Source organism: Acomys minous, assembly GCF_964271855.1.
Source record: "Acomys minous genome assembly, chromosome: 9".
Taxonomy (NCBI): Eukaryota; Metazoa; Chordata; class Mammalia; order Rodentia; family Muridae; genus Acomys; species Acomys minous.
This window is the reverse complement of record NC_140490.1, coordinates 82145375-82168789: the sequence shown is the minus strand read 5'-3', so window position 1 is coordinate 82168789 and position 23415 is coordinate 82145375. Positions and strand designations below refer to the sequence as shown.

Here is a 23415-nt window from a genome sequence, read left to right as displayed (position 1 = left end):
CCCCCCCCCATGTGAGTCCCATCTCAGCCTCGCCCCCACCCCCACCTCCAAGCTCAAGAACCTTCCTTAGCTCTCCATTGTCCTCAGACAAATTCCTAAACAGCTCAAATGTGTGACAGCAGGAGTACCTGGAACAGGGGGGGGGGGGGGCGGGGAGGGGGCAGAGGGGGAGAAGGGACGGGGTGGGGGTGCGGAGTGGGGCAGGGAATAGGGCTTGCACCTGCTACAGAACTGGCCAGGCTTTAGCTAGATCAGGGTGCAGGCCAGAGGCCTAAGCAGGTTCGGGTCGCACAGTTTGCTCTGCTGCTCTGGGAAGTGAACAGCAGCAGCCCGGCCAGAGAGCCACCCTGCAGGCCTGGAGGGGGAGCTGGAAGAAGGTAAGGAAGAGAAACGAGGCTGGAGGTGGGGGGAGGAGGGGGAGGAGGAGAGGGGGAGGAGGGGGAGGAGGAGAGGAGGCTGCTGCAAGAGGCGGTCAAGGTTGTCTGGGGCTTGGCTGGCAGCCAGCAGCCGGGCCCAGGGGGCCTGGTGGGAGAGCGGTTTGTAGGGGAGGGTGGGGAGGGGACACGTGGGGAGGGGAGGAGGAGGAGGAGGAGGAGGAGGGACCCAACAGGCGCGGCAAAGGATAAAGAGCTTCACAGCCTAAGGGAACATAGGAAAGGCGTGCAAATCAGAGGCAGAGCTGCAGGAGGACCCCAAAAGTCAGCTGAAACATGGGGACTCTGTCTCCCCCCCCCTCCTCTCTCTGTGGAGTCCAGCCTCAGTTTCCCTCTTCATTCTGGTCCCAGTCGCCAGCTGACGTTGAGCTGCTCCCGTCTGAGGGAACCATCCTCCTGCTCAAACACCCGCCATGCCTCCCACAGCCTCGGACAACCCAACAAAGACAAGGCACCCCTCTCCCCTGAGCGTTTGAGCCCTGAGCATCTGTGGGGGGACGGACATTCTGGGTCCTGGAGAAGTGCTGCTACCACAGTGGCCTGTTCAGGCTCAGGGAGGGCACAGTTGAGGAACAAGCAGGAGGAAGACGGTGGGGAGAGGAGTCGGCTGCCGCTTCCCCGCCCACCTCTCCACCTCAGCCAATCTGGGTGTCTCCCCCCCCGCCCCCCCCGCCCCCCCCACCCCTAGTCCCCTCTTTCCTTCCCCCACAGCACTGATGTAGATGTCTATTTTCCCTTCTGACACTGAATACGTTTTGATTTTTTTTGTTTATTTGTTTGGTGTTTTTTTTTTTCCGAGACCGTGTTTCTCTGTGTAACCTTGACTGTCCTGGACTCGCTTTGTAGTCCAGGCTGGCCTTGAACTCACAGCGACCCACCTGCCTCTGCCTCCCGGGTGCTGGGATTAAAGGCGTGCGACTCTGAATGCGTTTTGAAAAGGTTGTGTTTTCACTGGGCAGCGGTCAGGCACAGCAGCACAGGCCTGGCCTGTCGTGCCAGCAGGCCAATCTCTGTGAGTTCAAGGCCAGCCTGGTCTAAACCAGCCCCCCACCCTTACCCTCCCTCCCCCACATCCACCCCACCCCAAGCAAGTGCTGATCCAATTGCTTTTGGTCTCTGGGCTCCTCTCCAGTTCCTCTGAAGGGACAAGGGACCCAGGTGTTGCCTGAAGCCAGGACAATACCCAGCAAGCCTTGGTGCTTTAATCAATTGCTGGTTTTGGGGTGCTGTCTTGGTCTCCCCTGCTTGCTTTCTTTGTAGGGCCCCAACAAAAACATCAGTATCCTCCTCGAGGGGACTAGCCTCCCTCTGCAGCCTTGTATCATCTCCAGCACTTCAGTGGGCCTCAGTTTCCCCACCTGCCCAGTAGGAAGGAGGGGCCATATCTGAGACTCACTTCACGATTGTTACTCCAAGGTGGGCCTTAGGGTGCAAGCTCCCAGGCCAGGTGGAGGGGGACAGTGGCTGCTTCAGGTGTCTTCTCCTTACTGGGAACAGGGTAGGATCTATAGGGCCTGGGGCCTGTGGAGTGGCCTGGCCCTGGGGTGCGGACCTACAGTCCCAAGAGTTTCTAAGCCATAGGCTGACCCCAAAACAGAGGACATCAGAACCACTGAGATGGGGACAGAGACAGAGGAATGGAAGGTCCCCTGGGGGTCTTCAGAGAGCCAGCAAAATCTATGGGGAAGGACATCAGGATGGAATGTCACCTGGTCCTGGGTGCTGCCTTGGGCTCACGTCTTGTCTTAGTAGCTTCAGCCCTCTGGGGGGGGGCACCCCCACCCATTCATCAGGCACCTACCAGCCCATCAGCAAATCAATTACCCAACGTGAGGCTGGCTCAGCTCTCTTCCTGGGGTCACACCACTGCCAGCCCAACTGCTGGCAGGACTTTCCCCACAGGAACCCTCAGGGTAAAGGGGACGATGCTCTAGCCCAGACTCTTCCAGTTTGTTCTCCCAAAGGTAGGAGAAGCCTTGGTCCTCTAGATTCTCGCCCCCCCCCCCCCCGCCCCAACCCCACCCCAAGACAGGTACTATGTAGCCTTGGCTGTCCTGGCCTTACTTTGTAGGCCAGGCTGGCCTCGAACTCAGAGAGACTTGCCTGCCTCTGCCTCCGGAGTGCTGGGATTCCAGGTGTGTACCACGGCACCTGGCACCCCTTTGACTATTTGGCTGAAGAACCCAAGAGGGTACAGCACCCCAAGACTCAGGGCAAACTCCAGGCTCCATGGTGCTTGTGTCTGTACTCTAGCAAAAAACTATCAAAACACAAAAGGCCAGCGAGGCGCAGTGCGCCACCCCTGCAATCCCAGCACTCAGGAGGGAGGCAGAGGCAGGCGGATCTCTGTGAGTTTGAGGCCAGCCTGGTCTACAAAGCAAGTTCCAGGCCAGCCTGGGCTACACAGTGTACCCTGTCTCAAAAAATAGTAAAAACTAGGCCGGAGGGATGGCTTCACCGGTAGAGGTGGTTGATGCAAAGCCGGACACCCTGAGTTCAATTCCCAGGCCACATGGAGACCCGACAGACACACACACACGCACACGCGCACGCACACACACACACACACACACACACACACACACACACACACCCAGTAAAGTGAAAAACAAGACAACAACGAACAACAAATAGAAGACAAGCTCCACGTCAGACTTAGTCTCTGCTCTCCACACAACTGTGGAAAATGTCCTGTCCATTGGCTAGATCAGAGCAGGGGTTTGATGTTTACTACCTGTATTGTCCTTGGTTGGTGCAAGTTTGAGCAGACACCCCTGTGGGCCCCAATCCACCTGACACGATGTTCTTCTTTTAGGTTTTTAAGATCCTCTGGATCCTTCTATTTCCCCATCTCCTGTATTTCTCTTACCACCGAATCCCAGTGTGATGTCCTCACATCTATCCCAATCTCCTGGTAAGTGAAGACTTTCATGGGATGACCTCCCCTTGGTGGGGAGGCCTGGTGGCACTCAAAGAAAGAATAAGCAGGCTACCAAGATGAGACTTGATAGCCTATGACCATATAGTGGGGGAGGAGGTCCCCCTCGGTCATAGACCTAGGGGAGGGGAATAGGGTGAAAGTGGGAGGGAGGGAAGAATGGGAGGATATAAGTGATGGGATAACAATTGAGTTGTAATCTGAATAAATTAAAAATATTTTTTTAAGAAGGAAAAAGAGCCAGCCTGGTCTACAGAGCGAGTTCAGGATAGCCAAGGATAACACAGAGAGACCCCGTCTGGGGGATGGGGGGAACGACAACAACAACAAAAGAAGAAGAAAAAAGAAAACAGCTCCAAACAGAGACGCATGCTGAGGCTTGCCACGTTGACAGCCTAGCTTGGGTACCTAAAGCGCTCAGGCCATCTCTCAGAGGACAACCAGGGCTCCAGTGACATCCACGTGTGGTGCCACAGCCACCCTGCCCACCCATCAACACACTCTGAAACAGCAGAAAGCTGTGCTGTGCAACGGACCTCAGGTCCCCCAGGCTCACTCTCTGGGCCTTTGCTTGCTCCCGGGATGTCTTGTTGTGAGACAAGGGTTGCCCTGAGGAAAAGGGGTCCTCAGCCCACAAGACAGAAGGAGGGACACAACGGCCAACCTTTTCGTGTTTTTATTTTAAAGGCACAGCTAGACCCCCCCACCCTTAAGCACAGCAGCCCTCCACTCCTCTCCGCAGAGACCGAGCCGACGGACCAAAGCTAACTACACAGACACACGTGGGGCTCCGCCTTTTTTAACTTCTTTATCTTTCTCTTTCTTAGAAGACAGGCTATAAGATACTGGGGACGAAAAAGGAATAGTAAAGAAACCAACTTCAGAACCCTCACGTTTATTTGGGGGAAGAGAAGGGAAGTTTGTGGGGTGCCCACCCCCCACTGCAGTCCCCAAGCCGTAGCTTCCTCTATCCCCTTCTTTCATGGGTGAGGGAAGGGGGCGGGGCTGAGTGAGCTGGGGGCGGGGTGGGGGAAATCTGGACCTAGCAGGTGTGCAGTGCGGGAAGCCGAGACGAGGAACAGGGCAAACACGGGGTGCACAGGGTGGAAAGGGGCAGCTAGCGTCGCATTGTGTACATTCTGGGCCAAGGTTGGTGGCTGTGGCCCAAGTAAAGGTCGCAGGTGGGGGATTTCTCCCGGCTCCCTGTAGCCTGGGGTAGCCCTCTCTGGGGTCCCCAGGCCCAGGATGCACAGCAAGAAGGCCAGAACCAGGACGGGGGGGGGGGGGGCTGGAAGCTTGATTAGTGACCGCGCTGTGTGCTGTGTGGCCCTTGGGACACTGCACCCTCTCTGTGCCTGTCTCCCGGTGGTCCTCCCCCTCCCCCGCTTCCCCAGGAGCTAATCTGACTTCTCGCCGTCATCCTCCTGGTGGGTGTCCCCATCATGTCCGTTCTTGTCCTCCTTGGAGAGGTGGGTCTGAGAGCCTAGCGCCGACAGTGACAGCAGGCCGGTGCCCGCGCTGACCGCGGGGAGCGAAGGCGGCTGGAGCCCCACAGGCAGCGGTGTCAGGGGCAGGGCCAGCGCCTGCAGCTGGGACAGCTGGTGAGCCTGGAGCTGCTGCTGTGGGGTGGGGGTGGGGAGAAAGGTCAGCCCAGGGTCCTGTCACCTGACCATCCAGGTCACCTGTCAAACATCTGCCCACCCAGGTCCCACACCTGCACCCCTGGGTGCCCATCACCTGTCACCCACCCATCCGGGTCACTAGTCACCTGTAACCTGTCACCTGGCCTCGAGGGCTCTGACTTACCCGGATAATGGAGTTGAGCTCAGGAGCCGTGACCTGTTTGGCTCTCTCGATGGCTCCAAGGACCTGCTGCTGATGCTGGAATAGGCAAAGGAGGGACAGAGGTGTCAGGTGACTGTTCTCTCAGGCAAAGGGACAGTTTGGAAAAGGACTGGTACAAGGGGGAAAAAAAGGAAGCGGGCAACAGGCTCGAGTACGCAAGTGAGGTCCTGTCCTGCCAGCTCAGGAGCTGGTGGGGTGGGGGAGGGGCGCCTCCAGGGGCCGGTCTGCCGCCTGCCCACTTGGGTCCCCTGGTCTCTGCCCCGTCCACGGGGGGGGGGGGGGGGGGGCTGACTCCAGTCCCTGCATTTCTCACCTTTGCTAAGTTCAGAGAGGACAGGCTTGCACCCCTGGGTGCCCAAGCAAGGTGCAGAGGGAACCCCACTGCCCCTCAAACCCCGCCGGGGGCTTGCTTACCTCCTGTGACAAATAGGGCAGAACCTGGGCGCAAATGCCATTGAGCCTCTTCACGATTTCAGCCTGGAACACACACGGTTTTCCCTCAGTACCTGGGGGCACTTAGAGGGGACGGGAGGGGGGCGTGCCAACCTCGAGGTGGGGGGGGGTAACAGAGGTGGCCTTAATGCTCAATCTGGGGGTCGCAGGGCAATGGGGTGCCGGAGGTGGGACACTGAGGCTCACCTGTTTGTGCATCTCGATGTTCAACCCATAAGACATCTCGTAGTACTGTGGGGGTGGAGCGGAGAGGCGTGTCAGGGGCCAAAGGGGTGTGGCCTTCCGGGAGGCCTGACTAAGCCTGCACATTCCACCACTCCAACCCCCCCCCCACACCACCCCCACCCCCATCCAGCGAGCTCCTGTTTGTTATTCAAGACCCCAGCAACCTCCCCTGCTGGGAACCGCGGGTCCTAGCTACAGAGGTCCCTTTGGTCCCCTGGGGGTTTGGAGGGTTCTGGTCGGGGAAGGGTTAAGGGATGCCTGGCAGGCAGGATGGCCTGAAGGGAGGGAGCTGTAGCTTCCGGCTGGCTGTGGCTGCCTTCCACACCACGTCCTCCTCCCGCCACCAAGGACAGCAGGGACCTGGCAGGCCCAGGCTGCGAGCCGGTGGTTTGGCACCTCAGCCACTACCTGGGCTGGCAGCCAGGCCGCCCCTGGTCCGCGGGGACTCGGTAGCAGGCACCTGCGGTGTGTGGGGAGTCTGGGGTCGCCCGCCCTGAGGCCCGCCCCCCCCCCCCGCCCGCCCCCGTCCCAGAGGGGACTTTACCATGACGTAATGCCTTTGCATCTCTGACTTCTCGCTGGCCAGCTTGTCACACTCCAGCTTCAGGCTGAGGACACAAGGGAAGCCAGCTGAGGCCACTGGGTGGCCACCTTATGGAGAGTCAAGCTAGAAACTTTTTGGTTTTTGTTGTTTTTTTTTTTTGATACAGGGTCTCATTGTAGCCTGGGCTAGCCTTGAACTCACTATGTACCTGAGGATGGCTTTGAACCCCTCCCCGCCCCCCCATCCTCCTGCCTCCAGCCACTGATGCTGGGATGTGCCACCAACACAGCGGCAGCCCTAAGCTGCCAACTGAGAAGGGACCAAAACACCCCGGCTGACTTCATTTGGGAACACCTCTAGGTTTTCTGCAATCCTGGGCATGTGAGGTTGCCTCAGTTTCCCCTACTGTCAAATTGCGACAGCAGTCTCAATGGAGTGAATACAACCACCAAGGTCAGAGCTGCCTTCCTGGAGGGGCTGATGAGGGCTGCAGACCTAGTCATCTGCCTCCCTCATCTTAACACATGATTCAGTGGACGCTCAGAGAGGGCCAGTGACTGGCTCAAGGTCACACAGCAGGCAGTAACCCAAAAACTCAGAATTCTCCACACAGAGACAGGTGCTTGGCCCAGAGCTACAGGGAACAGAGCTAGGGGGTGGGGGTGGGGGGACCCAAGGGGCCCTGGCTTCAAGAACTTTCTTCATGCCAAGCCCTGATGTCTCTCTAGTCAGGGCAGGAGGCTGGGGTGGCCCTGCCTTCCTGTGCCTGTGACTCCAGGCCAACTGCTGGACTTGTCTAGGCTCTAGTTGCTTCTTTTTGTGGCAGCGACCTTCCCCGGGACAGGAAGGCCAGGCTGAGGGGGGTCAGTGGAGTTGAAGGCCTGGCTCTGTTCACAGTGGGTGAGGTGACTGCCACCACGCCTGGCACTGACTCCCCCAAGTCCTCTGACCCCCACAGCAGTGCCACTCCCCAATGTTTTTGTTTGTTTTGGTTTGCTCGAGACAGGGTTTCTCTGTGTAGCCCTGACTGTCCTGGACTTGCTTTGTAAACCAGGCTGGCCTCGAACTCACAACAATCCGCCTGCCTCTGTCTCCCTGAGTGCTGGGATTACAGGTGTGTGCCACGGCACCTGGCTCATCCCACAATGTAATATGAAATGTTTATATTTCTTTGTTTGTTTTGTTTATTTTTCAGACAGGGTTTCTCTGTGTAGCCCTGGTTGTCCTGGACTCGCTTTGTGGACCAGGCTGGCCTCGAACTCAAGAGATCCACCTGCCTCTGTCTCCCCGAGTGCTGGGATTAAAGGTGTGTGTCACCGCTGTCCAACAACAAAATAGTTTGTTTTAAATTAAGAAAGCAAACAAAAAACCCTTCAGCACTTGAGAGGGTGAGACAGGAGGATCTCTGTGAGTTCAAGGCCAGCCTGGTCTACAAAGTGGGATCCTGTTCCTGAAAACAAACAAACAAACAAACAAAAATACATAAATAAAAATAAAGCCAGTTAAGCTCAGCATCACGGGGTAAGGAATCTGAGCCACATACAGAGTCCCTATTCTCACAAACTAAGTAACAAGGTGAAGGTGGGGGGGGGGTGACCAGGGCTCAGGGGCTTAAGTGCCTACACCTCAATCACCAGGTATGGAGTTCGAATCCCAGCACCGTGCAAAGCAGGCAGGAGAGTGGCAGTCCCTGTAACCCCATGCCCAGGGAGACCCTAGGGGAAGACACACAGCACTGTGGCCACTGTCCGGAAGAGGTCACCCCACGAGTGGGAGACCAGAGCCAGGTGGGGTGTGGGTGGGGGTGTCAGTGTCACAGCACCGGTGACCTAAATTCCTCTTTACAGTGGAAAAGGCCGGGTCTGGTGGGTAGACTGCTGACCTGCCCTTTGCTTATCATCTATTGTTAGCAGCTCAAGGTCATCCTTGGCTACCTAGGGAGCTGGGGATAGCCTGGGCTACATGAGACACCGTCTCAAAATAAATACCAAAAAGTTAAAAATAATAAATTTAGGCGGGGCGTGGTGGTGCACGCCTTTAATCCCAGCACTTGGGAGGCAGAGGCAGGTGGATCGCTGTGAGTTCGAGGCCAGCTTGCTCTACAAAGCAAGTCCAGGGCAGCCAAGGCTACACAGAGAGACCCTGTCTCAAAGAACCAAAAAGTGAGTAAATAAATAAATAATAAATTTAAATTTAAAAAATTTTTATATTTTTTTATAAATTTTTTAAAAATAGAAACTCCAAGGCTGGCTCAGTGGTGAAGAGCACTAGCTGTTCTTCCAGAGGACCCAGGTTCAATTCCCAGCACCCACATGGCAGCTCACAACTGTCTGTAATTCCAATGCCGGGGGATCTGACACCCTCATAGACAGATGATAGACAGACGACAGACAGACACAGAGGCAGAACACCAATCTACATAAAATTTTAAAACAACAATAAACTTAAAATACAAATAAAATATTAAAACTCCACCAAAACTATTTCCTCTTTTTAGAGAAATAAAAGAGTCATAAAGTATTTTTCACTATGATCACCGTCATCTTCATTACTAGTTTGTTTCCTGAGTCAGAGGTTTGCTCTGTACCTCAGGCTAGCCCAAAACACTGAGATCCCCCTGCCTGTGTGTCTGAGAGCCAGAACGCTGAGCCTGCAGCTCCATGCCCACCTACCATTCAGCCTAGGGTCAAATGGGGGCCTGTGGCTGAGCCCCAACCCCTGGGCCACCCTTCGCTTCCTCCTCCTTTCAGTTTTTATTCCGTCTGTGTTGTGTGCCCCGTACCCCGCCAAAGCTGCTGACCTCTCTGGGCTTTGGGGTGATCAGTGTCAAGTCAGAACCGGGAAAGGATTTGTGGTGGAAGCAACCAGGCTGGAAGGGGGGGGGGGTCAGTGGGGCACCAGCAAGAGCCCCCAACTCCAAAATTGGACAGAAAGAGAAGGTGGGGCTGTGTGAACGAACAGATTACCTACCCTCTTTGGGCACCCACTCTGGCTTGTGTTAACCTGAGAGCCATACATGACGTGTGCCTCAGTTTACTCCTCTACATGGTGCCGCTGCTTGTTTTTGGACATATGGTCTCAAGTAGCCCAGGCCAGCCTCCAACTTGCTAAGCAGCTGGGGATGACCTTGAACTGCTGACGCTCTTGCCCCAACTCCCCCCCCCCACCTCCTGAGCCCTGAGATGACAGGGGCACCCCACACACACAACTAGTCTTTCCTCCATGCCACAGACAACTCTCTACATGGGGGTGCCCAGGTTCCCCAGGGGCCCCGGGCTCACCTGTGATACTGCGCTTGCAGCAGCTGGAACTCATCTTTGATGCGGTCGCAGGAGTCGGAGGTGGTGAACTTGAGCTGCTGGGGGAGGTGGGAGGAGCCCTGCGGGGCGCGGGAGGGTGAGCGCCCCGCCCACGCCCCACTTCCGGGGCTGCTGATTTACAGGCCCCAGCAGCACTCTCCGAGGAAGCCAGGAGGGGGCTCTGAGGCCCCTAGGCAGTGGGGTTTTTTTTTATGCACTGGTCATTTGGGGGAGCAGGCACCCGTGGAGTGGGGTGCACCTCAGTCCTCCCTGTTGCCCCCCGGAGGGGTTTCTAGGAAAACCTCTCTAAGCCAAGCAGGGCACCTGCCTACCTTCAAAACCAGCTTGGAAGAGTCACCTAGCTTACCACCCCACATTTCCTGGGGGTACCCCATCACACCTGTTTCCTCAGGGGTGTGTTCTTCCAGGAGGGGACACCCCCCCAAAAAAAACTGTCCAGCCCCCCAGGAGTATCTCACAGGTTTACACACACACCCCCACCCCGGCCCTAGCCAAAGCCATGGGGTGGGTAGCTGTAGAGGGCAGAGGGCGGGCCGGGGGGTGGGGCGGGCCGGGGGGTGGGGGTGGGGGCTGTACAGGGCTAGCATCTGAGGGCACTGGGCCAGGAGTCGGGGTTTAAGATGATCGGATCTGGGTAGCATGACTAGGAGCCGGGTGTGGGGTGCAGAGCCACTGGAAGCTGGGGTGGGAGGCAAGGCAGCTGGGCCCGGGCTTGGGGGGGGGATGGAACTTGGAGATGGGGAGTGGGGGGGCGCCTGACGGTATCCAGCTCCGGACAGGGGAGCACACGGGGCGTGATAGCACCACCGGGTTCCCCCAACTCCGGTGCTGAGGATGAGGGCTGGGGTGCGGGGCATGAAGCTGGAGGAGGGAGGCAGGGCCAGGCTGGGGGGGGGGGGGTGGCGCTAGGCCCGGATGGTGACGCCAGGCCCCACAGGGCTGGAGGGAGAGACATGGGGTGCGGGGCCTCGATTGGGGGTGCGGGCACTCGACATGTGTACAGGGCAGATCTGAGATGGAAGGAAGTGCAGGGCCCAGGTGGCGGTGGGTGCAGGGCCTTGGACTTGGGGGTAGGCCAGTCTGGAGCCGTTAGAGAGCTGGGCCGGGGGGGGGGGGGTGCAGAGCAGAGAAGTGGGGGTGCAAGGTCTAGGGCTAGAGGACAGGCGCGGCTGGGCTGAGGGGATGAAGGGCCTGGGCTTGGGGTGCTGCAGCTCTGAGCCTGAGTCCCCGGGCTGGGAGTCAGTCAGGCCGAGTGCGGCTGTAGTGGGGTGCGGGGGCCCATGGCTGAGAGACCGGCTGGTCCGGAGCCTGGGGGGAGGGGGGACCTTGGAATCGGGATGGACGGCGGGTGGGAGGACTCAGTGCCGGGACCAAAGTTCAGGGATCCGGCAGAAGGATACAGTGAGGGGTTGGTGGGGGTGTGCAAGGCCTGGGTTGTGGGGTGCCAGGACCCTGGAGACAGAGCCCAGGGCTGGGAGAGCCCCTGAGACAGGCCCTGGGGCGGGGAGACAGAAAGGATCCGAGCTAGCGGGGGTGCAGGGTCCTGACGGGGGGGTGCAGTGAGCTGGGCAGGGGGTTCAGGGCGAGCTCCGGGGTGCAGCGCGCGGGGTCCCCCTTACCGAGTGCCGGCTTTGCGGAAACATCATGTCAGTCGCGGGGGGCGCGGGCTGCGCCCCGGCTCGGGCGGCTCGGGGGGCGCCGGGCGGCCGCGCTTTGTCCCCGATCGGCAGCTCCGGGGCCCCGCGTCCCGCCTCCTGCGCCGCCCGCCGCCCGCCCGCGCCGCCCGCGCTATTGTGTAATGGCGACGCGGTGCCGCCCGGGCTCCCGCTCCACCTGCCGCGCCCGGCACTGCGCAGGCCCGGACGCCCCACCCGTGACCTTGGCCCCGTGCGCCCCGCCCCCGCCGCGGCCCGGAACCCCGGCCCGAGGCCTGCCTCAGTGTCCCCCTCCCCCCCCAACCCCCCAGGCCACAGACTCACAGCCTGGACACCCAGGCTTCAGGGTGAATTTATGAAGCGCCTACGGTGTGCCACGTCCTCTCGGGAGTGGGGGGGGGGCGGTGTTTGTCACACTGGGGGGCCCGGCGGGGGGAGGGGAGCACGCTGAGGAGCAAAGTGACACCTGCCCCGCAGAGGTAGGGCGGCGGCCCAGACCTATAATCCCAGTGACTCCTCGAGAGGTGAGGCAGGAGGATCAAGAGTCCCAGGCCAGCCTGGGCTACCAGAGACCCTGTCTCAAAACAACAAAAAATAAGAGACAGTTTGCATGGGAGGTACAAGGGGCTTGCCAAGTGGAAGTAGGTGGAAGCCACCTTGATCTACACAGTAAGTTCCGGTACAGCCTGGGCTACTGGAGCCCCTATCTCAACAGGACAAAAAGTTAAAGAGGGCCACAGGAGGTGGTGGTGGAGGCTGTGGCGCAGGCCTTTAATCTCAGCACTCAGGAAGCAGAGGCGGAAGAATCTCTGGGTTTGAGGCTAGCCTGGTCTACATAGTTCTGGGATAGCCAAGGCTACATAGTGAGACCCTGTTTCATAAACTAAAAAGTAAGAGTTCCCAAGTCCTAGTGTCATCCTATCCCTTAGGAGGCTGAGGCAGGAGTATGGTTGCAACTTCGGCATCAGCCCGGGGTCTAGTTTACAGAATGAAACCTGTCTGAAAAAATGAAAAACAAGATAAATATGCCAGGTATGGTAAGACACATTTTTTAAATCCTAGCACTCAGGAGGCAAAGGCAAGTGGCTGTCTGCAAGTTCAAGGCCAGCCGTGTCTACAAAGTGAGTTTCAGAACAATATTAAAACAAATAAACTCGGGAGGCAGAGGCAGGCGGATCGCTGTGAGTTTGAGGCCAGCCTGTTCTACATAAGCGAGTCCAGGACAGCCAAGGCTACACAGAGAGACCCTGTCTCAAAACAAACAAACAAACAAACAAACAAACAAAAAACAAATAAAATAGCCCGGGCGGTGGTGGCTCACGCCTTTAATCCCAGCACTTGGGAGGCAGAGGCAGGTGGATCTCCGTGAGTTCGAGGCCAGCCTGGTCTACAGAGTGAGTTCCAGGACAGAGAAACCCAGTCTCAAAAAACAGAAACAGAAACAAACATCATCATCATCATCATCATCATAATAATAATAAATTTAAAAACACAACAAATAAAACATAAATAAATACATAAGAGGAAAATAGTTCCCTGGGCTAATAACTTATCTCAACACTTCAAATCAAGCTGAGGCAGGAGGACTCCTAGGATTTCAGGCCAGCATAAACTAAACAGCAAGACCCTGTCTCAAACAGTCCCATACGTGAGACACCCAGGGGCAAAGTTCAAGTGTCACGCTCACGTGGCCCACAAGGCTAGTGAGGAGAAACGGTGGCCCGCCCACTGCAACGCCGAGCCCCAGTGGGGAGCCCCAGTGGGGAGCCCCAGTGGGGAGTGAGACCCCAGGCTTCCTGAGGCAGGGCCAGGACTCAGACTCTGGTCCCCGGAGGCAGAGCGGCTGCTCCCGATGGAGCTTTTGTCAAGGCCCCTCGGTCGGCCTCTCACATTGTCTTAGTTTACTGCATGGAAACAGGGTCTCGTGTCACCAAAGCTGGATTCCTGAGCCTCCTGCCGCAGGCCAGTCTTCCCTGTCCCCGTCATCCCTCTGTCCCACTTTGGGTCACACAGACTGCCTTTCCATGGCTTGCTGGCAGCCTGTGATTTCAACATGGCCATAGTCAGTCACACGCATCGGCCGGTCCTGTGTGACCACTTCCCTCCCATGACTTCCTGGGACGGCGCAGTCTCTCCTGAGAGGATGGGACACCAGCCACTGTGGGGGCAGAGGAGCCAGACACAGGGCTGACACTGGAGGTCAGGACAGGCCACCGCGGACCCAGGAATCACGGGGCTCCCCTCCGAGGGGCAGCTGTTTTGAGACACAAGTTTGTTTGTTTCTTTATCAGCTGGGTGGTGGCGGAACAGGCCTTTAATCCTGGCGCTCAGGGAGGAAGAGGCGCATCTCTGTGAGTTCAAGGCCAGCCTGGTCAACAGAGACCTCTCCAGGATAGTCAGAGCTACATAATAGGACCTCAAAAAAGCTGATAGATAGATAAATGGATGGGTGGGTGGGTGAGTGGACCGATGGGTAGATAGATATCAAACAAATTTCTGTACTACCCTAGGAAGGACAGAATAGAATTATGGTCAAGCTCTGTTTAACAAGTTGACATATAGCCAGGTGTGGTGGCGCACGCTTTTAATCCCAGCACTCGGGAGGCAGAGGCAGGCGGATCGCTGTGAGTTCGAGGCCAGCCTGGTCTACAAAGTGAGTCCAGGACAGCCAAGGCTACACAGAGAGACCCTATCTCGAAAAAAAAAAATCCTCAGAATGGAAGCTGTCAAACCATCCGTCACTCAGGACAAAGTGGGCTGGGGCTTGGGCTGTGGGAGCCCAGGCTCCTGTGACAGCCACACGCCACCCCTCATACGTGGTCTGCAGCTTTGAGTCCTGGGGCCTCTCGGGGTGATGACCTGTCTCAGGTGTGCAACCGTGGGACACTTACATCCTTCTTGGCTGGGATAGTGAGAGGCCAGGGCAAGCAGGTGGCCGCTGAGCAGCACGGCCTCCCTCTGTGACCAGGTAGGGGTGAGAGTGGGAGGTGGGAGACGGGGGTGAGAGTGGGTGTGGGGCTCCTCCGTCCAGATCTGCAGCTTCAGACCAGCCACCCTGGCTGTGGATGACTTTCCCATTATCACGGCAGCGGCTGTCACCCAAGGGATCACTTCCACCTTCAAAGTGGACCAATTCCCACTGGTTCCCTCGGTGGGAGTTGACTGCCCTGTGGTTCTAAGCCTTAAACCTGCAACCTTAAACCTGAGGAGGCTCCAAAGGGCCTGTCCTCCCAGCTCAGTGGTGTGGAAGGCCCTCCCTTCCCCCCCACTTCCCCATCCGCCCATCCCCCTACCCCCCCACCCCAGCCTGTCTCCTCCCTTCCCATCCATCCCCTCTCTCCCTCCCCCATCCCCTCCCTCCCTCCCCACATCCATCCCCTCTCTCCCTCCCCCATCCCCTCCCTCCCCACATCCAACCCCTCTCTTCCCCTTCACCTGTCCTCCACTCCCCCCTGTCCCCTCCCTCCCCCTCCCTGACAGTGGCTTCCCTGTGCTCCAGACACCTGGCCTGGGCTCCTCCGACAGTCCTGCCCCAGGGCCTTCGCACAAGCTGTGAGTGATTTCTTTTGTCAGCTAGGCAGGGACAAGCCTGGCTGTGTGGACTGTCTGTAGTTTTAGGACTTTATATTTCATCTTCTTCCTTTTGAGCCAGATGTCGTGGTATAGATTCCTGCCTTCCCGGCACCAGAAGGGCGGAGGCAGAAGGATCAGAGGTTCGAGAACTCCCTCACCTAGGCAGTGAGTGTGAAGCCAGCCGGGGCTGTGGGAATAAGTCCTTGTGTGAAGAGCCTCCAGGCTGGGAGTGTGCTGCTCGTCTCTGAGTGAGCACAGGCCCTGAGGTCCCCAGCCCTGCAAACAACAACAACAAAACCATCTGGCCACACACACACACAGAAGCCAGGACTGCGCCCTCACCTCAGGGTCCCGCCCAAGGGCAGCTGTGACCTCTGCCCACCTGAGGGGGCTGGACATCTTTAGGTATTTAATTTGTTCACCACGCCTTTGTTCCCTGTCTCCAAAACCTAGGACAGGGACCAACACTCAAAATGCTTGGTTTTATTATCATTTTTCTTTTCTTTTCTTTTCTTTCTTTCTTTTGTTTGTTTGTTTTTTTCGAGACAGAGTTTCTCTTTGTAGTCCTGACTGTCCTAGTCTCACTTTGTAGACCAGGCTGGCCTCGAACTCAGAGATCCGCCTGCCTCTGCCTCCCAAGTCCTGGGATTATAGGCGTGCGCCACCACGCCTGGCTATTATTTTTCTTTTGAGACAGGGTTTCATGTAGCCCAGGCTGGCCCCCAACTCCTTATGTAGCTGAGGCTGCCCCTGAACACTTGCTGCCACCTCCTGAACACTGCAATGACGGATGACAGTGGGCGGGGGTGGGGGTGGGGGTGGAGCCCAGTGCCTTAGTGACCCAGGAAGCTCATGGGAGCCTGTGGAAACCGCCCCTCAGCCTCCTCAAGCGGCTTGTGCTTGTGAAATTTCTCTCTGCTTAAGGCCTCCTGACCTACCAGTGGGGGAGGGCACCTCAGATCACAGAGTCACCAGGAGTGTGGTTAAGGTCTTGTCCAGCCTCCCCGGGGACACCTGGGGTTATTTGGGGAGCAGTTACCCCCCTCCTCTGATGGACTGGCCTTTCCTGATCCCTGAGGTGCTCAGCGAGTGAGGAGATGTCCATCTCCAGCTTCTGTTTGTGGCTTCTGTTTGTGTAGTGGCTCACAGATTTATTTTGTTTTGTTTTTGGGTCTTTCTGTGTAGCCCTGGCTGTCTTGGAGTTGCTTTGTAGACCAGGCTGGTCTCAAACTCACAGCTGCCTCTTCTTCCCGAGTGCTGGAATTAAAAGCGTGTGCCACCACGCCTGGCCACAGCTACTTTCTTGAGCTTGGAGCCAGCCTGGGCTCCATGAGACCCAGTCTTTAAAAAAAAAATGTGAAAAAAAAAAAAGAAAAAAAATGTGGCGGGGTAGTCCGATGACTGGGTAGAGAGAGGGCTTCTCGTGGGCCCTTGAGGACCCGGGTTCAAAGTGGCACTTGGTTGGGTTTCCAGGTTACAAAGAGGAGGGCACGGGAGGATCCATGCTGGGCCCAGCCTCACCGCTGTACTCCAGACCCAGCGTAACGTGGAGGGGGCTGGAGAGATTGCTCAGTGGTCACAGCCACGGCTGCTCCCGCAGAGGACCCTGCTCGGTTCCCAGCACACACTACAGCCTGTGACTCCAACTCCCGGGGACCCGACGCCACCTTCTGGCGGCTGTGGGAACTGCACACACGTGCACAGGCAGATCAACCCACATAAAAGAAAAAAATTTTAAAAAATCTAAAACAAACAACAAAACAGCTTAGTAAGGGAAGAGGCCAGAGTACTTTCTTTATTTCTTTCTTTTTGAGACAGGGTCTCTGTAGCCCAGGCTAGCCTCAAACTCAGAGATCCACTTGCCTCAGCTTCCAGAGTGCTGGGATAAAAGGTGTGCACCGCCTCACCCTGGCTTTAAAACACAACACGGCCAGTTAGTACAGACAAGGAGCAGCCGGGGCTGACTGCCAGGTGACGACAGAGAGCGGGCCACCCCCCACAACCCCACGCACAGGTCCAGCGTCCCCCATGCTGGGTGAATTTGTGCTTCCTTTGCAACCGACGACGACGACGGAGTTCTGTAATTTGAAGGTGAGAAGCCTCCCAATAAGAAGCTGTGAGGGGCTTAGAGAAGTCAGCACAGCACTCTAAAGACGCACAGCTTCCCGGGAAAAGTGAGATTCGAACTGGAGCCCGGCCTGGGATTCCCAAGGTGAACTGGTGTCCCCGAGTGCTCGCACGGACACATTGGCTACTCGTGTGCCATTAGACTTAAGGGTGTCTGCTGGCAGGCAGGGATTCGAACACGTTTGCCCAGTACACATCTCCCAAGCTCACGGCTCTGATGCCGCGGGGTGTTCTGGGAGCCAATGGCCTGTGAAGGGGCTGCTCATCTGCGATGGTGACGTCACCTGCTTCCCCAGACCCTTCTCCTCCTCCTCCTCCTCCTCCTCCTCCTCCTCCTCCTCCTCCTCCTCCTCCTCCTCCTTCTTCTTCTTTTTTGAGACAGGGTTTCTCTGGGTAGCCTTGGCTGTCCTAGACTTGCTTTGTAGACCAGGCTGGCCTCGAACTCACAGAGATCCGCCTGCCTCTGCCTCCCGAGTGCGCCACCACGCCCGGCTCCCAAACCCTTCTTGTGTGTCTACGCAAACCGCATGGCTTCTCTTTTGGGGGTAATCTTGAAAGCACAGAGTTCGGTCCTCTCGGGCCCCTTTGTCGCTTTTTCTATGAAATGGGATAAAGACTCAGGAATTAGGGGCGGGCGGTGGTGGCGCACGCCTTTAATCCCAGCAGAGGAGGCAGAGGCAGGCGGATCGCTGTGAGTTCGAGGCCAGCCTGGTCTACAGCGTCCAGTACAGCCGGGGCTACACAGAGAAACCCTGTCTCGAACTACAAAAAAACAAAACAAACAAGCAAACAAAAAGACTCAGGAACTTGAGCTTTTAACTTGAAAAGAATCCGGAACCAGCCAGCTCTCCGTACATTAACTCCTAAACCAGGGCCAGGCCCCGAGCCACTGGCTCCTAGACACCCTCGCGCTCAGCACCCAGGACCCACGCAGGGACCGAGCTGGTCCTGTGGTGACTCCGTCCCCAGGACAAAGGCCACCGTGTCCCAGCTCCGGGATCCATCCGGAGCCCCGAGGCCAGGACCACACCCAATTCTTTAACATCAAAATTGATAAAATGCCGGACAGTCGCAGAGGGCTGCAGTTCCACAACGGTCCACTCGGGGGCGGCGGCTCCCCAGAATTGGTTCTCTCCCGCCCCCGCCCCCGACACCTCCCCCCCCCCCATCGTGGAAGGCCTGGCGGGTAGTGACGTCATTTCCAGGCTTGGAGAGTTCGGGGCTCCCTCAGGGTGCTTCGGACTGACGCAGGATTGTCCAGAAGGCTAGGCCAGGGGCTCCCCCAAGGATGATGCTGACACCCCCACCTGCCTCCACACACTCCATGCCGGGAGCAGCTATGTTCCTGGGTCTTCACTGAGGGTTGAACCGACTCCCTCATTGGGTCCTCTCCTACCCCCCCCACCCCCCCCATATATACCCAGCCCCTCACTGGGCCCCCTCCCCCGTCCCCCCATACATACCCAGCCCCTCACTGGGGGGTGTCTATGCCTTGAAAGTAGGGGGCGGGGCAGGGAGCTCGAAGGCTAGCTGTGTGAGGGGCTTAAGGCATGTCACATTCTCACTGGAAGCCTGGTGATTCTTGGCCTGGGTGAATCCATCGGGAGGTAGATTGAATATCTCACAGAATAACCCTGAAGACAGCTACCTAAAGGACGAAGCGTTTGCATTGAGGCTTTGCAGCAAGCATAGGAGTTCACTATTTTATTTACTTTGTTGTTGTTGTTATTATTATTATTATTATTATTTTGGTTTTTCGAGACAGACAGGGTTTCTCTGTGTAGCCCGGGCTGTCCTGGACTTGCTTTGTAGACCAGTCTGGCCTCGAACTCACAGAGATCAGCCTGCCTCTGCCTCCCAAGTAGCATGCATCACCACGACTGGCTCAGGAGTCCACTGTTGCTGTTAGAACGGCCTGTCTAAGGAGGCAGCAGGTCACTGACTGGTCACCTCCAGTTACCCGGCCTGAACCTGGAAGCTGGGGACAGGAGTGCATGGGTCTCTTGTCCTTGTCCTGCAGAAAGCCAGGTTGGGGCTGGTCATTTTATTTTATTTTATTTTTTTGGTGGTGGTGGTGGTGGTGAGAAAGGGTTTCCTGGGTCTGATCTTGAAGGAGGCTGGGAGGAAAAAAGGAAAAACGGTTCTTGGGAAGTGGATGTTGACGTGGCTGCCGCTGATGCTGTGGCAGGAGGATTGCAGTGAGTGTGAGAAAGTGAGGGTCCAAGTAATATTTACACCACTGCTCAGGAGGCAGAGGCAGGTGCATCTCCGAGTTCAAGGCCAGTCTGGTCTGCAGAGCGAGTTCTAGGACAGCCAAGGCTACACAGTGAGACCTTGTCTCAAACAAAACAAAAACCACGCCCCCCAAAAAATTCCCCACAACTGTCTGCAGGCAAGAAAGAGAAAGCAGCCTGGGGTGGGGGGTGGAGCACTTGGCCCTGAAGCCCTGGCAGGCAGGAAATGGCAGCGGCGTGGAAAGGCTGGCCAAGGGTGATGTACCAAGAGCATGCAGTTGGGAGAGCTGGGATTTGAACCTGGGAACTGGGCAACCCGGGGTCTCTCCATCATGCTTCTCCTCCATGGCACCATAGAGGAGCCAGCGCCCTCCTAACCCACCTCTGTCAGGGTCAAAGCCCAGTCCCTGCTCCCTTCCTCCCTGCCACCCTCCTCCCTGCCACCCTCCTCCCTGCCACCCTCCTCCCCGCCACCCTCCTCCCTGCCACCCTCCTCCCCTCCTCCCTGTCACCCTCCTCCCCTCCTCCCTGCCACCCTCCTCCCCTCCTCCCTGCCACCCTCCTCCCCGCCACCCTCCTCCCTGCCACCCTCCTCCCCTCCTCCCTGTCACCCTCCCCCCCTCCTCCCTACTACCCTGCTCTCTTCCTCCTCTGAGCATCCGCAGGAGCCTCCCGGCTGCTCAGCGCGGGCTGGTGCTGCCCCAGGGCCTGCACAGGCTGTGGCCCTCGCCTGGGGCAGCCCTGCAGACTGAGCGATAAAGCCCTCTCTCACCTCTCACTCACCCTCGGGCCTCAGGCTCCCGCGTACCCTGGACCACCTCAGCCACTGGTATATTTTTTGGAGTATAATTGAAATGTTATGAAATTCACGCTGCAGAGCGTGTGTGCCCAGTAGTGCCCTTACGTACTTCAGAGTGCTCAGCTGTCTTGATCCAGAACATTCCATCTTCAACCAGTTCTGTCCCATCCCACACTTGCAAATCCACTTTCTGTCTCTGGATTGGTGTTCAAGGCGTTCCCTGTCAGGGAGCCCGCAGTGTGTGGCCTTTATGTCCTGGTCTCGGGCACCATGCCTTCCAGGTCCCTCCACACCGTGGTGTCAGAGCCTCGATCCTGCTGTAGGCAAGCAATATTCCAGTGTGTGAAGGGCGGTGCCGTGGCCTAGCCATCAACACAGACACTGGGCTGCTCCCACTTGGGGTTTTATGAATGAGGCTTTAACAATCGAAGAGGAGTTTTATTCCCATCACTATCTAGTATCAGAGTTCCTGAGGCAGGGTCTCACGTAGCTCAGGCTAGCCCCCAACTCACCAAGTAGTGGAGGATGACCCTGAACGCGCCCAGGGACAAGTGTGCCCCATATCTGGTTTAAGTACATTGGGATGGAATCCGGGACCTTCTGTGTGCTGAGCAGGCTCGGGCCTGGGGCTGCAGCTTCTGCCCCTCCCTGTAGGGGGTAGGAGGGGTGGGGGATGTGGGGAGATCGGCCTGGTGTAAGTCCCCTGCAGATTTCGCTGCTTACCTGCACTGTACTCACCCTTTCCTCTCCCTGGGGACTTGCACAAATATGGAGAGGCTCAGGCGGGAGATGTAACAAGTCCTGAAAGCCAGACCTGTGGCTGATGACAGTCGTCACAACATTCAGGACACAGAGGCAGGAGGATTGCTGTGAGTTCCAGACCAGCCTGAGCTACATAGTGAGATCTTTTCTTTTATGTTTTTTTTTCTTTTTTCTTTTATTTTTTAGTTTTCTAGAGACAGGGTCTCTCTGTGTAGCTTTGGCTGTCCTGAACTTGCTTTGCAGACCAGGCTGGCCTCGAACTCACAGCGATCCACCTGCCTCTGCCTCCCGAGTGCTGGGATTAAAGGGATGTGCCACCACTGCCTGACTTTATTTTATTATTTTTTTTAGATGACTATAAAGGAGAGAACTAGAGATGTTTTAATGTAGGCGGGACAGGGTGAGCCTGTTCCTTGGGCCCTGCTGGGGATGGTGGCTCCATGTGTCACTGGTAGCTGAGGTGAGAGGCCCTGGATCCCCTCACCCAGTGCATCCCCGTGGGCTCCCAAGGGGCTGTGGCCTCAGTACCTTTGTCCTGGCTCTGAGACAGGGAGCGGCTTTGTCCTCAACCCAAGATAGTCCTATAAATCCCCCATCCCTGGGGTCCACAGGCCAAGGCTGAGAAAGAAGGGAGTGGCCAGCAGGGCCTCAGGGTGCGGCGGCAGCCTGGACTTTGGCTCTAAGGCCTCAGGTTGGTGTGTACTCAGGCCACTGCCGCTGCCTTGGCCTCAGTTTCCCTCTGTCTGGCTCTCTGATATTGGTGATAATAACCCCTGGTGCTCTTTATTTGTGTTTATTTTTATTTTATTTTATTATTTTATTAATTAATTAATTTATTTTGTTTTTCAAGACAGGGTCTCTCTATGTAGCCCTGGCTGTCCTGGACTCACTTTGTAGATCAGGCTGGCCTTGAACTCATAGCGATCCACCTGCCTCTGTCTCCCAAGTGCTGGGATTAAAGGCGTGCGCTACCATGCCGGGCCTAAAATCGATATTTTTAAAAACGGGAAGAAAGCAGAGTACAGATTCTCACAGAAAAATGGCCACAAATGCTCATGGGAATGTGACTCGGGCCATTCATTCCCTGGCTGGAACCAACTGCACTGCCCAGGACAGAAAGTAGCCCGACAGCTCACTCCACCCATAAAAGGGGACAAAATTCACAATAAAAAGGGAACCAGCTGCTCCCACGGAGAACTGTGTTCAATTCCCGGCACCCGCACAGCAGCTCCCTGGAGCCATCTGTGACTCCAGCCCCAGAGCGTCCCACACCCTCACAGACACAAACCATACGTGAACACAAAACACGATTAAATAAATTATTTTAAGAAAAGGGAATTGTGTGTGCACACAAAAATGAATGTGAGCAGGTGTGCGATGGCACACGCCTGTCACCACAGCTATTGGGGTGGTAGTCAAGGCTGAGTGACTGCACGAGGAACTTTGACCTCATTGGGCCACCCAGGAGCCCCTTGCCCGGGCCGTGAACACCTCGGGTCGGGACAGAGGGCCTGATGGGAGGGTTTCGGGGAGTAATCAGCTAGTAAACGCAGACTTTGACCCTCCCCTGGCCCTCTTATCTCAAGGCTGGGCCATCAGCGGGGGCCCCAGGAGCAGGTGCCAGCGCCCTCCCCACTTTCCTGCACATGACCCCACAGGCAGGAAAGCACCTGGCTTTTTAGGCCTCTGTCTCTTATTAGTGCACAGATTGAGCACTGAATGTGTGTACTTGTGCCTCTTTCTGGAAGGTGGAAAACACTTGCCAGGTTCGTTAGCTCACGTTTAGGGCTTCAGACTGGCCCAGCAACACAGGACTTTCTTGCCTGGTATGCACGCGTGGGGGGGGGGTTGTCCTGGGTCCCAACCCAGCGCTGTAAAAATAACAAGCAACCCACATGGGTGGGTGTGCACACGATCAGCAACAACTAAGTTGGTGCATGGTATACAGGAGGCGGACTGTTAATGCTCACACATCACCCGGCAGTTAGCCGGTGTGGTGCCTGGCCGACAGCAGGTCTGAGGTACGGCGTCAGTGGAGTAATAGGTGCTGCATCAGTGCCTCGTATACAGTAGGTGCTTTGTACGCAGTGTCTGGTATACAGCAGGCACAGCATTCATTCTTGGCATACGTTGTATAGATGGAAAGTGCTCAGCTTCCTGGCTTGAATGTGGCAGTTACATAATACGCGTTCCCTTACGGCCTGGTATACAGTAGGTGTGACATTAATGCCTGAGCTGCCGCAGCAGTGCATACTCTCGATAGTAAGCATTCTGTTCATACTTGTGACCTGGGTGGTTGGTAATTCAATGGGTGCTGCTCGAATGCACTGCATACCGTAGGACCAGCATTTCTGCCTGTCCCGGCCTGGAGCTCCTCAGAGGAACCCATCGCAGCCTCCTCCCGGAGCCGAGAGAAGCCGAGTGTTGCCGACAGAAGCCGAGCGCAACCGAGTGTAGCCGAGCGGCGCCTCCCCTAGGTAGAGAGGCGTCTCTAGTGCAGCCGAGC

The 23415-nt window shown here is 56.8% G+C and overlaps 1 protein-coding gene across 2 annotated transcripts; it reads right to left on the bottom strand.

Annotated features, from left to right (window-relative positions):
* Positions 1-4251: 4251 nt before the first annotated feature.
* Positions 4252-11607, bottom strand: TLE5 (TLE family member 5, transcriptional modulator). Of its 2 annotated transcripts, none has more exons than XM_084796549.1 (7): positions 11379-11607; positions 9721-9818; positions 6440-6503; positions 5857-5901; positions 5632-5694; positions 5179-5253; positions 4252-4988 (listed from the first exon to the last, which is right to left on the bottom strand). In XM_084796549.1, exons 1-7 carry the CDS (start codon positions 11403-11405, stop codon positions 4770-4772), a joined length of 591 nt encoding a protein of 196 aa, XP_084652675.1. In that variant the 5' UTR covers positions 11406-11607; the 3' UTR covers positions 4252-4769. The 2 variants fall into 2 exon arrangements, with proteins under 2 accessions (XP_084652675.1, XP_084652674.1); XM_084796548.1 differs by having other exon boundaries at positions 4252-4991; positions 11379-11604.
* Positions 11608-23415: the final 11808 nt, after the last annotated feature.